Source organism: Prionailurus viverrinus, chromosome D2 (assembly GCF_022837055.1).
Source record: "Prionailurus viverrinus isolate Anna chromosome D2, UM_Priviv_1.0, whole genome shotgun sequence".
Classification (NCBI taxonomy): Eukaryota; Metazoa; Chordata; class Mammalia; order Carnivora; family Felidae; genus Prionailurus; species Prionailurus viverrinus.
Window position 1 is genome coordinate 83,039,625 of NC_062571.1, and position 13,181 is coordinate 83,052,805.

A 13,181-nucleotide genomic window follows, 5' to 3' on the forward strand; every position below is an offset into this window, starting at 1 on the left:
GGAGCTGTGGAGGCCTGTTCAAAGGATCGCTTCCCTTCTTGCCATCTCCCTGAGCCTCCTTAGCTACACGGCTGTGTTGGTAAAATGCAGGGGGGGGAAAACAAAGAAAGTTCAGTAATTTAATTCAGATTTGTGCTTTCCTAGATTACGGTTAATACCCCTTTTTAGCATGACTTAATTCCTGGCAGATGGATTTTCAGAGGTTACGGAGAGCACAGTGGCTCCAGAGAGGAGGGTTTATTCTCGTGTGTGTCTCGTGTGTGTCATTTGCCCCCTTCTCATTCTGTCACCTTGCACCTTTTGCAACTCGGTGCTGCTATTCAGCCCCAAACCTGTGTTGTGTCCTCCATCCCTAAGTCATGGCGGCTCTACCTGCCCCTGCTCCTCAACCCTGTGCCTTTTTTTTTTACATGTTTATTTATTTTTGAGAGGGAGGGAGGGAGAGAGGGAGGGAGGGAGGGGGAGAGAGAGAGAGAGAGAGAGAGAGAGAGAGAGAATGAACAGTGGAGGGGCAGAGAGGGAGACCCACAATCCCAAGCAGGCTCCAGGCTCCAGGCTCCAGGCTCCAGGCTCTGAGCTGTCAGCACAGAGCCCGACATGGGGCTAGAACCCACGAACTGTGAGATCGTGACCTGAGACGAAGTCGGAGGTTTAACTGACTGAGCCATCCAAGCTCCCCTCCACCCTAGCCCTTTATTGTCTTATGATTCATCCCATTCCTGACCAGACACCCTCTGAATGTGACTGGCTTATTTTACTGAGAGAGGAGGGGGCTGAGAGCAGGGCAGGGGGCTTCCCCACTGTTTTCATACGGCAGCACATGTAGACCACTCATTGCCGATTACTGTGGCTTCTTGGGGCCAGAGTGGACCAACAGCCCAGGTCAGGCCAGGCTGACCCAAGGGCTGAGGGCTTCTGCCTGCTGGGGACCTGTTTGTGACAAAGCTGCCCAGCAAGGAAAGTTCTTGCCTGACCTGGTGGTTCTCAGCCAGAGAGTGTTTGGGAATATCAGGGCATCATTTGCTCGTAATCATGACTGTGTGTGTGTTTGTGTATTGTGTGCAGGGGGGTTATTTCTGACATTTAATGGGCAGGGGCCAGCGATACAGCTGTCTTAAGAGTAGTCCTGCCCGGTGAAAACAATATCCCTTCCCTGAGAAACATGGTGAGACCTTTTACATGATGTTGGCATTCTCCAAGGAAGGGATAACAAATTGTTTGGGTTTTTGTTTATCTGTTTGTTTTTTTTAATCGTGGTAAAAGCCACATAATGCAACATTCCTTAAATAGTTTTTACAGTTCCGTGGTATTAATTGTATTCACATTGTTGTGAAACATCTCTAGAACTTTTCATCTTGCACAACTTAAACTCTGTCCCCATTGAACAACAACATCCCATTCCCTGATATCCCCGGCCCCTTGCAGCCTCCATTCTGCTTTCTGTGTCTGCGAATGTGACTATTTTAGATATCCTGTATAAGTGGAATCATGTAGAATGTGTCTTTTTATGACTGGCTTATTTTACTGAGCATAATGTCCTTAAGGTTCATCTGTACTACAGAATATGCCAGAATTTCTTTCTTTGTAAAGGCTGAATTACATTCCATTGGATGTATACACCGCCTTTTCTTTATTGAACCATCCTTGTCGGGCACTGGGTTGCTTTTACCTCTTGGCTATTGTGAATAGTGCTATGATGAACACGGGTGTGGACCTCACTTTCAAGATCCTGCCTCCATTGCTTTTGGGTGTATTCCCAAAAGTAGGATTGCTAGATCATATGATAATTGTGTTTTTAATTTTTGAGGAACCTCCATATTGTTTTTCCTTGGTGGTTGTACCAGCTAACATTCCCATCAACAGCATACAAGGGTTCCATTTTCTTCATGTCTTTGTCAACACCTGCTCTTGTCTAGTCTCATCTTGTCTGGCTTTCTTTCTTTCTTTCTTTCTTTCTTTCTTTCTTTCTTTCTAGCAGCTATCTTAATGGATGTGAGATGCTATCTCACTGTGCTTTTGATTTGTGTTAATGATTGTTCACCATCTTCCCATATATTTGTTGGCCCTAACATTGATTTTTAAGTGTAGGCGCTTACAGTAGATTTATTGGAGGATATCAGTAAATATGTACTTCTTTCGTTATTTTTTTTTTGGACTCTGTGATATTGAAACATCAAACTACTCCTAGGAATGGTTTCTTTCAGTTGCTAAGCTGTCAGTTGGGATTGAATGAACCAGCGTTGGCGGTAGGGATGGGGAATGCTATTTTAAAGACCAATATCTGCTTAAAGAAAGCTTGATTATAAAGCGAACAGTTATTTTTAGGTGTAAGATACATTAGGTGCAGGGAGGCCTTACTTAATAATAGAGTATAAGTAATAGAAACAATCACTGTCATTGTCTCTTTTGTTGTTGTTCTGGATTCTTTAGACACATAGAGCAGGGTGACTCTCTCCAAAGTGCTCTGTTTTTGTCGCCATCTGCTCTGTTTCATCCATTCCTCATGAAAGGCGCAACTCACGTCTAGGGCACCTGTTGGCTGAACTGGTCTGGCTGCATTTTCCTGTATTAGAATGCTCTGTTTTTTCTGAGGCTGTTTGGCTATGCCCTAAATCTTCCAAAGATGGAACTCTTAGGTCTGAAAGAAGAATCTGTGGGCCCTATATATTTTAGCTCAAAACCTCCGAATGGAATCATTTTAATATGCGTTTTCTTGAGAAATATGTAAATTAATAATTGCTTCATACATTATTCAAGGAAAACTTATTTTGTATCACCGATAGCTCTTGTAATCTTATATAAAGATATGCTAATGGATTTAATTAAAATAATTATACTGAATAATGTAGCCTGAACTTTACCCTAAAATAGTGTCTATTAATCATCATCAGTAGTAACAGTTTTAGCCAGAGAGGCACTTACAACATTAAACTGAGACAGAGTAGAAGGTGCATTTTTTTTGTTTTGTTTTACGATTTGGATTAAGTTGGCATTCTCATGAGCTGCATGACAAAGAAATTTGCTTAGAGAAGAGTATAAAATTTATTTAATTTCTTGAACCTGAACTATTTCAGCAGTTAGGAAACTTAGCATTTTCTGCCATTTCCTATTCCTTTTTATGTATTCAATTTTTTTCCCTCTAAAACTTGGCCTTCAATATGTTTTTTCTCCTTTTGATTCGGGTCCGACTTCACTTTCCTTCCCCGGAGCTGCATTTGCTGGATTCCATAAGTTCTTGATTGCCAGGTTATTAAGCAATGGACTCCGTCTTAGGAGGGGTCCCCAGCAACTTGCCTGTTTTTTAATAGAAATAGAAATAGCTTTACCACTGGCCATGGTTCTTTCTGATTTTGTTTCTGGTTCTTTCCGTGGCTTGCTGGCTTTCGATCAGTGCGCGGTGGTGGAGAGCCCTATTGTATTTGGTAGTAATGTCAGCTCTACCTACAGCCTCCATGTGCCTGGGCGTGCTGGGTCTCAAGCTTGTGTTCCCAGCATGCCAGTGCACACGTGTCAATCGCCTTGAGGCCCAAGTGCATTTAGAATTGGGCATGTCCTTCCTCAGGTGGGCAGATGGAAGCTTTGCCAAGTTCAAAGAGAAGAGCAAGCTAGGACTTAAAATGCCGTTACGTTAATTTGCTTAGGTTTAAAGTCAAACCTGAAGAAATAACTTTCCCAGAAAGCAAACATTGATTTGATTAGTGCAACCATGTCTTAAAAAAAAACAGGAGATGAATCAACAAAGCTAACAACAGTGAAATCATCTAAATTCCTGCATTGTGCTGTTCTCTTCCTGGCTGGGCTTTGTCAGAAGGGGCTGCTCTCACGGGTTCTGTGGCCTGTGGCTCGTGGCCCCGCGAGGGCTGAGGAAAGAGGTTCCACCCCGCACCCAGCTCTGTCTCTTGGCGCATGCTGTGAGTTTATGCCTTTCCCAATCCAGTCCCCCGGGCCACACCCCAGTGAGCTGATTGGTGGGTGTCCCCCTTTGCAGGGAACCCAGGCAGGGCACTGTGGGCTTGGGGCTGCTGACGTGCTGGCCTCCGAATATTCTGAGCAAGAGTTTTTAAAAAGAACCAGTTTGGAGGCACCTGGGTGGCCTAGCCAGTTTAGCATCTGACTTTGGCTCAGGTCATGATCTCACAGTCTATGAGTTCGAGCCCCACGTTGGGCTCTGGGCTGACAGCTCGGAGCCTGGAGCCTGCTTCAGATTCTGTGTCTCCCTCTCTCTCTGCCCCTCCCCACCTTGTACTCTGTCTCTGTCTCTCTCAAAAATAAACATTAAAATAGGGGTGCCTGGATGGCTCAGTTGGTTGAGCGTCCAACTTTGGCTCAGGTCATGATCTCGCAGTTTGTGAGTTCGAGCCCCCCGTCAGGCACTGGTGCTGACAGCTCGGAGCCTGGAGCCTGCTTCAGATTCTGTGTCTCCCTCTCTCTCTGCCCCTCCCCACCATGTCTCTGTCTCTCTCAAAAATAAACATTAAAATAGGGGCGCCTGGATGGCTCAGTTGGTTGAGCGTCCAACTTTGGCTCAGGTCATGATCTCGCAGTTCGTGAGTTCGAGCCCCCCGTCGGGCTCTGTGCTGACAGCTCAGAGCCTGGAGCCTGCTTCGGATTCTGTGTCTCCCTCTCTCTCCGCCCCACCCCTGCTTGTGCTCTGCCTGTCTCTGTCTTTCAAAAATGAATAAACATTAAACAAATTAAAAGAAAACATTAAAATTTAAAAAAAAAACATTCTGGGGTGCTTGGGTGGCTCAGTTGGTTGAATGTCTGACTCTTGATTTTGGCTTGGGTCACGGTCTCACGTTTCATGGGACTGAGCCCGGTGTTGGGCTCTGTGCTGACAGCACAGAGCCTGCTTGGGATTCTCTCTCTCCTTCTCTCTGTCCTAGCCCCACTCATCCTCTCTCTCTCAAAATAAATAAGCATTAAAAAAAGTTAACGAACCAATTTTTAAAAAATAATATAAGTAAGACAAAAAAGAAAAAAGAAAAAAACCTCAAATGCCTCCCATTTCCATTATCCTGAATTCTATGATCTGGCAAATTATTCTACTCAATATTTAGCACTTTATATGGGACTTTATAAATGAAAGTTTACTCTGGATGTAGAGTCACGTTTGAGAGTTTTGCATGTTAAAGAGGGTCTCCAGGCCAGTGTTTGCCCAAGTCATGTGCTGTCCTGCCCCGTTACTGGTGGCCACGTTGGCCACCGTCTGTCGAGCACCAGCGATGTGTTTGGGACTGTGCTGAGCATATCATGCACGCATCGTCCTTCCCTTCTGCCAACAGTCTCTGGACGCAGGCGCTATTCACCGGCACGTTTTACCGATGAGAACTACCGACAGGAAATGCCGTCTTCCTACGTTCACATGGCAAATGGTGGAGGCGTGCTTTGCCCGCAGTCAGCTTGGCCCAGGAACCTGTGTCCCTGTCCCCTGTACGGCTCTGCCCCCTGCGCACCATGCAGGCGTGGGTTCTCTCACCTGCAGCCGGGACCTTCCATCCTGGAGGTGTCTTTCTGTAGATGAGACTCGACCGGCACGCTCCGTCCTCCGCGCGGCAGCCCCCCACCTTCTCTGTCTTCAGCTCTACGTCTCGGGCAGCTCTTGAACACCTGCTCCTCCCACCTGGAAGAGACCTGACTGCAGTCAGGGGAAGCGAAGCCTTTTGCCGAAAGCAGGGGTGGAAACCAAAACACTTGAGGTTCTTGACAAATAACCAGTAGTAGAAACGGGCAAAGCCAGTCTTTGGTCGGGAAAGTTAGAGCCGGCAGCAGCCCGGACCTCAGAGTCCCTGCCTCTCCTGGCTGTCCCATCAAACTGGAGTGGATGGAGTTATTTCCCTTGGGGATTTCTGTGGGTCCAATGCAAAGACGTAGAGTGTCTCTTGAGAACTAAGAGGTGATTTTATTCAGGGCTCTGTCAGTCGGGGCGTCATGGAGCGTCTGCCGCGTCTAGGAGCCTCGGCAGGGCCTGAGGGAGCCCAGAGAGAAGGGACAGCCCCGCCGTGCCTGTGGGGCTCTGGTCCGGGGGACACAGACACGCCAAGCTTCTGTTACAGCCCAGAGCAGGAGTGTCTCCAGACACCGAACCCGGAAGCCACGGGTCTTGAAGGAAATGATGTCTAAGCGCAGGACTGAGGACTAATCAGGGGTTAACTCTTGAGTGTTTTGGGGCAACAGCTGGAGTGGTGGGCGGGGGGCCCGGGAAGAAGGGACGTGCGTGCACAGGCCTGTCGGCTGGCAGAGGGAGGGCCTGGTACGTGGGGGAAACCGGAAGAGACAGAGTGCTGCAGGTGGAGGTGGAGGCCGCTGAGTGGGGACACCGGGGAGGAAGGGCCAGGGCCCCTGAGGGTGCTGGGCGGTTGGGCGATGCCACCACAGTATCCGTTAGATTCTGACCCAGGTGTGAGCCGGAGGGGGTCGGGTGTCAGCCAGGACAGTGCCAGAGACACGAGTGGCTGGGACCAGGGAGTAGAACCTGTAGAAGGGGAGAAGGTCGTAGGACCAGGGGCGCTTCATAGCGAGGATACCGCCGCGCTCTGTGGTTGGTCGGAAGTGCTGTGAAGCAGAGGGAGCATCCCGGGGAGGCTGTGACCTGGGGACTCTGCCGTGTGGTGCCCTGAGCCCAGGTGCCCCGGCAAGGTAGGGTGGCGGGCGTGACAGGTGGGGCCTGCAGCGTCTGCGGGACGGCCGTGTGCAGGAGTGCGGTGGCCACCGCTCAGGAGAAAGGTGAGCCCGGACAGTTGGCACTAGGAATCCGTAGCTTGGCAGAAGGTGGGGTTTTGAGGGGTATGTGGAGGAAGGAGAAAGGTCTAGAATGGACACCCACCTTGAAGGGATGGTGCGGACAGGGCCCCGCACAGAGAGAGCTGGGAGGCGCGAGTGCCCAGGAAGGCGGTGGCCCTGGGGGTGAGGCCATGGATGCCGCAGCAGGCGAGGGGTCGCAGCAGTATCATGGGAAGGGTCACCTGAGAAGAGGCCTGAAGCCCCTGTGGCCTTGGCAGGAATGGAGACGAGGTGGGGCGGAGGCCGGGCTGCGAGGGCAGAGGTGAGAGAGGGCCGGGCAGCGGGCACCTTGTAGGCCTGGGCGCTGCCTGTGCACGAGAGGCGGGAGGTGGCTGGGGCTCTCCGGGCATTTATCATGAGAGACCCACGTGGGCTCACCTGCGGAGGGAAGAGGAACCAGCTGGGGTGAGGACTGGGTGTCCTGGAGGGAGAAGGGGAGACCGAGGGGGCCTCTTGCCGAGCCCAGGGGCAGGATTCGGTCCCTTGGAGGCAGGCACCCCGCCTCTTCTGCCTGGACAGATGGACTCCTGAGGCTCTGCTCTTTCTCCTGGCGGCTTTTGTCTTTCTCTGAAGTAGGAGATGAGATGGGTGAGGCGGGGTGGGGTGGGGGGGTCCCAGGCTTGAGGAGAAATAGCCCTGGGGGAAGGCGGAGAGTGAACGGGGATAGGCACCAGGTGCGCCTGCTGGTCCCTTTCTCCTTGTTCCCTCTGTCCTTTGTTACTTAATCCGGGGGGTGGGGGGGCTGAAGGCCAGTGGGTGGTACATCTCTGTTCTTTCCAAACGCCAGGAACCATAAGATACACTCCGTAGGATCTCGGTCTGTTAGGCAGAATTCTGGGCTGGACAGCATTTTGGATCCCAGCGGGTGTGCGCCCCTCTCCGTGGGCGTTGCTGTGACCTCGGGCTGTGGGGGGCAGCCCTGGGGAGCCCCAGCCCCGCTCTGGCGCTCAGCCTGCCTGGTTAACGCAGCCCCAGGGCGGCAAGCGGAAGGTGGCCATGAAGACCTGTCTTACTTGTCGCTGTCTATGTCGTCCTCCTCGTGAAATGGAATTTATCAAGTTGCTGCCGGCAGGGTTTGCTTTGTTGGTGGAGGATAAAATGCAGGAAGCTCATGCGTTTCTCCCCTCGGGACGCCACAAAGTAAACCCGACACCTTAGGGCCCTAGCAGTCAGCCTGTGCAAACGGCTGTTTATTACACCTCTCGGTGAATATTTTGTCTTTAGTTTTTCAAAGCGGCACTGAGGTAGTTGAGGCAGAACTCTTGAGACCGGAATGAAATTGTTTCTGTTTGATGCTCTTTTCAAAAGTTGAATTCCACAGGAGCTAGTTGGGATCCCTTGATGCGGCTGGCGTTGAAGGACAGGGTTCACACCGAGAAGACAAGCCTCGGAGATTCTCCAGTGCGCTGCCTTCCGGTCCTGTCTCATCTGGACCGTGGAGTGCTGAGAGGAGGCCTGACAGTTGAGTGTGCTGGCTTCATGCTCACCGTGGACTTGCACGGCCTCACTCCAGATCCCAGCAGTGTGAATCTGGACACGTGACTTCCCTGGATGCCTCTACTTTCTCATCTGTGAAAGGGGATAACAGATCTGGCACACACGTTGTCCTGAGGATGTACTGTGTCAGTAGAGTTGAGCACTTACATGAGTCTCAGGCATGTACAGAATATTCCCAGGCTACAGATTAAGAAACTCGAGCTCATTTGAAGGGACTGGAATCCGACCACTTAACCTGTTAGGGTAGCAGTGTTGACATTCAGGAACATTCTCTCAGGTGTTTCTCATGCCTGTCTGTCCAGGTAATATGCTTTTATTCATTTTGAAAAGTAAGGTACGGTTTGCATACAGTTGTATAGTAGACTGGATCAACCCCATCCCCCAGTGTAGACTAGCCCTGCCCCCCCTTTCCACCCACTGAGGTGTTCTCCATTCCTCTAGGTGTGCCTTTTCTGGATTGTTTTAAAAAGGGAATCACGTGCTGCGTAGCCTTTTGGTTTTCCTTCTCAGAATGCATTTGAGATGCATCTACGTCGTGTGTATCAGAGGCTCGACTTCTCTCTTTTATTACCCAGTGGTGTTCCATTGCATGGATTCACCTCTTGAGGGAGGGCACTGTGAGTTGTTTCTAGCTCTTGATGCTTACCTATAAAGCTACTGTAAACATTCCCGCGCAGGGTTTTGTGTGAGCGTGAAGTTTCATTTCTTCGGGTCAGGACCCTGGAGTACAGTTGCTGGGTTGGACGGAGAGTGCGTGTCTGACCTCGTGAGAACCTGCCACGTGCGTTTCCGCAGTTGCTGACCTGGTTTTGCATGTAGCCCAGCAGCATATGCAACGGCACTTGGTATTGTCAGGCGTGTGTGTGTGCGTGTGTTGTGTGTGTGTGTTTCAGCGATTCTAGTAGGTGGTAATGATATTTCACTGTGGTTTTAATTTGCATTTCCCTGGTGACTGGTGATGTTGAGCATCTTTTCAAGTGCTTTTGTGCCATCCATATATCTTCTTTGGAAAAGTGTCTTTTCAAATCTTTGGCCTATTTGGGGGGTAGATTTTTTTTTCATGATTGAGTTTTAAGTGTTCTTTGTTTGTGCTGGATTCAGATCCTGATCAGATATGCGATCTGCAGTTCGTTTCTCCCGGAGTGTGACTCATCTTTCATTATCTTAGCATTGCGTTTTACAGAGCAGAAGTTTTTATTTTGGTGAACTTTAATTTTTCTTTTTCTTTTCTTTGGCTTTCATTTTTTTAATGTTCTTGAGAGAGAGGAGTGCGAGTGGGGGAGGGGCTGAGAGAGAGGGAGACACAGAATCTGAAACAGGCTCCAGGCTCTGAGCTGTCAGCACAGATGTGGGGCTTGAACCCATGAACTGTGAGATCATGACCTGAGCTGAAGTTGGATGCTTAACCAATTGAGCCACCCAGGTGCCCCGCTTTTTCGTTCATAGATTGTGCTTTTGGTGTCCTTTCTAAGTGCCTTCTAGACGTTGTGTAGTTTTAAGTTTTATATTTGAGATTTGTGATACATTTAAAGTTCATTTTTGTATAGGGTGTGAGGTGTGGGATGAGTTTCATTTGGTGCTGAGGGGGAGGTGCTTGTGTTCTTTGTTGCAGATCGGCTGACCATATATATTCAGTGTAGTATGTTAAAGTGGGCTTTTGCTGTTAAAGACCAAAAGTCAACTGAGTAAATTTGAAGAGCTAATTGGCTTCATTCTGCAATTTGTGAATCGGGCAGCAACCCATCTAGCAAGTAGAAAGGAGCCCTGAAGAGCTGTACAAAATGAGACTGTTATAGGCAAAAGGAAAGAGCAGCCTTCCTCGATCTTTCTCTGAGGGATGGAAAGGGTCTAACAGGTGGATAACCTCTATTGTGCTGACCAGGAAATTTCAGATTGACTAGTTTAAGATTATATTCCTGGGAGAGGCCAAAACTGCAGTTAGTTTAGGTATGAAGTCTTGGTGCTGACATGGGGCTTACTTAGCACAAGTGACTCCATTTTGACTTTTTTTTTTTAAACACTACCTTTTTGCTTTCAGAAAATAATGCTAACAATCGTTTGTGCCTTAAGTGTAGTATTTTCCAGTGTTTAAAGTGTTACCCTCTTCTCTTTTCATTTTATTTTGAACTTTATTTATTTTTTATTTTTTTAATTTTTTTTTATTTTTGGGACAGAGAGAGACAGAACATGAACGGGGGAGGGGCAGAGAGAGAGGGAGACACAGAATCGGAAACAGGCTCCAGGCTCCGAGCCATCAGCCCAGAGCCCGACGCGGGGCTCGAACTCACGGACCGCGAGATCATGACCTGGCTGAAGTCGGACGCTTAACCGACTGCGCCACCCAGGCGCCCCTTATTTTGAACTTTAATGCCACCTCAGGATGTACTTGGCGTGCGTATTATTTCCCCCATTTCATTCTGGGAGGTGGAGCCCAGCCCGGTACAAGGAGTTACATAGAGTCACAGATAGAGGTGGGGCAACCACGGTCAGACTGAACATCCAAGAACTTTTCCCGTCAGGTCACAGCTGAGGGGGCTAAGGCTCTGGCTTCCCACTGAACTGAATTGTACTTCTCTCTTCAGCTCTAGCTGTGTGATCGGGGGCAAAGTAATTGACATCTCCACTGGCAGTTTGCTTGCCGTCCAACACAGCCAGCTCCCTGTCGGAGCTCCGTTGGAATTAAGGATAAAATATACAAAGGTTCTAGCACAGCACATAGCATGTGGTAGAGTCTATCACGATTACTATCACTCTGGTTTTTGAGAGTGTGGGTTTTCCAGAAGATAAAAAATATGAATACAAGAGATAAGGTTACTAAAGGAAAAGAAATAAAGATTCCTAATTAAGGGATACACAGATATACAGAAAACAGTTTTGGAACGGAACAAAGGCAATCGTTTTAAATGTTGAATATGATGGATTTGCAGTGATTTGAATGATAGAGCATTCTTCGGAGGGACACGCGTCTTCATTTGCCATAGCTTCGTGAGGGTGAAGGAGGAAATCGTGCAAGAGCTGCACACAGTATAGGCGTTTTGTCAGCAGGCAATAAATGTTGGCCTCTGTTAAATTCTTATGTGCCAAGATAACCATGTGACAGATCTCCACTGTTGGTGGATTAGACGTGTTTGCTCTGTTTTTGTTGTGTTCGACCATCTCCTCTGCTCACCTAGAAAGTGATCTTTCTCCTCTTGGGATGTCTGTGGTTCTTCAGAGTAATTACAGATTCGTATTAACCTTTGCCAAACTACGTGAGGCTCAGCAGTCTCTGCTCTTGGTTTGCAGGGGGCAGCGTTGAAATACTTGCCAACCATTGTCAACGATGTGAAATTGGTGTTCGATCCCAAAGAGCTCAGGTAAGGAAGCACCCAAGGTGCGGTCTTCCCGCGTCCTTCATCTTGCCCCCTTTCTGTGCATCGAAGTTATGGGAGGCTCGAGGTTCAGTCTCATGTTGCCAGAGGTCAGTGCCCTGGATCATTCTAGAACAGATGCTGGTCATGATGTCTGTGACACTTCCCTAATTATGACTTTACATGGAAAAGACATCATCCATCACCCCACAGAGTATTTTGTTTAGAAGATTGTTTGTAGCCCAATGGGTAGATCATACAGAGTTGGCTTTTTCTATTCTTTTGAATTTGAATTTCACTGTGGTGGTTGGGCTTTGGTTGTGTTTTCAGCCCCTAAAATACCTGACACAGGAGGTTTTCTGTTCACTGCCCCACCCTGCCCAACACACTCGCTTCTTTGTGAGCTCTTAACTGAGGGCTGGGTGTCGTCACCTAAGATAATATCAACCAAATCAAACCGAACCTCAAGGAAGCTGGTTGTTGGGCTTTCAGACCAAGGAGTGAAGCTGGGACCTAATCCTTCCTTCTTCCACCTGTGTTTCCTGCCCAGTCCTACGTGTGCCAACTTAAGGAAGCCTGCGTTCTACGAGACTGTTGTGAGCCACTGGGACACACAGCCTTTTTAACCCCAGACATCTAAAGCACAGCCCTTGTCTGCTTTTGATTTTGGTTTTGATTTAACATTTGACACTGTAAACTACCTGCAGGGGATTGGCATCGTTTTTAGCAGCCCCAAATGCCCCTCTAAACGTGAGTCAAGGTCCGTGTGTCCCCTGAGTGGTTACACTGAGTAAAAAATGGTCACCCTTTCCGTTCTTTACATCCATGGTAGGTTACTCATGCCCGGGCAGTGAGGGGCCGGGGTCTTTCCGGGAGGCCTCCTCCACAAATCACCAGGTTTCTGGTGTGCCTAGGATTCAGCGTCCTGCACGGACACCTTTATTTCCTGCTCCCACACACTGAAAACACTGCTCACAGCTTAGCATTCCCTAAACGAGAAAAGGAGTGAAGGGGCCCACTGGCAGCACGTCTGCCCTGGGTCTTTGGATCGTCCTGTCCCTGCAGCACAGACGGTATCAGCAGCCCCTGGGGACTTGTTAGAAAAATGACGACTCTTGGGGTCCTTCCCAGATCTTCTGAGTTAGAAATGTGGGGTGGGCCCCAGACATTCGGTTTTAAAGAATCTTCCGGGTGCTTCTGGTGAAGATTCTTACTGAGCGTTTCGGATCTAGGGAACAGAGGCAGTGAGGGAGGCTGTGGCTGGATGGGCCATGGCCACGCTCTCAGCCTGTCCTCACGGGGGTCGGGAATCAGACCCTAACGCATCAGCAGGGCAGCGTTCACAGTGGCTGCTCGCACCGGTGCTTGGAGATCCCAGGAAGAACCCCCTCTCCAGGGCCAGTCCAGTCTGTTTGTGGTCACTTGGCTCTTTACACATGCCTGTGTGCCTCTTCGACACCGAATCTACTGACTTCTTAAAAAAGAAAAAAATGACCTTGTAAATCATGTGCGAATTTTTCCTATTTAGAAAATTGATTCATGTTTCGATGA

General features: G+C 48.9%; 1 protein-coding gene across 3 annotated transcripts in view; it reads left to right on the forward strand.

Moving 5' to 3' along the window:
• DOCK1 (dedicator of cytokinesis 1) overlaps positions 1 to 13,181 on the forward strand; it is a 531,871-nt gene that overhangs the window by 176,219 nt on the left and 342,471 nt on the right. For all 3 annotated transcript variants that reach the window (XM_047826036.1, XM_047826038.1, XM_047826037.1), the window contains exon 24: positions 11,566 to 11,636. In XM_047826036.1, the coding sequence (XP_047681992.1) occupies positions 11,566 to 11,636 (71 nt within the window). The remainder of the gene's footprint in view (positions 1 to 11,565; positions 11,637 to 13,181) is intronic.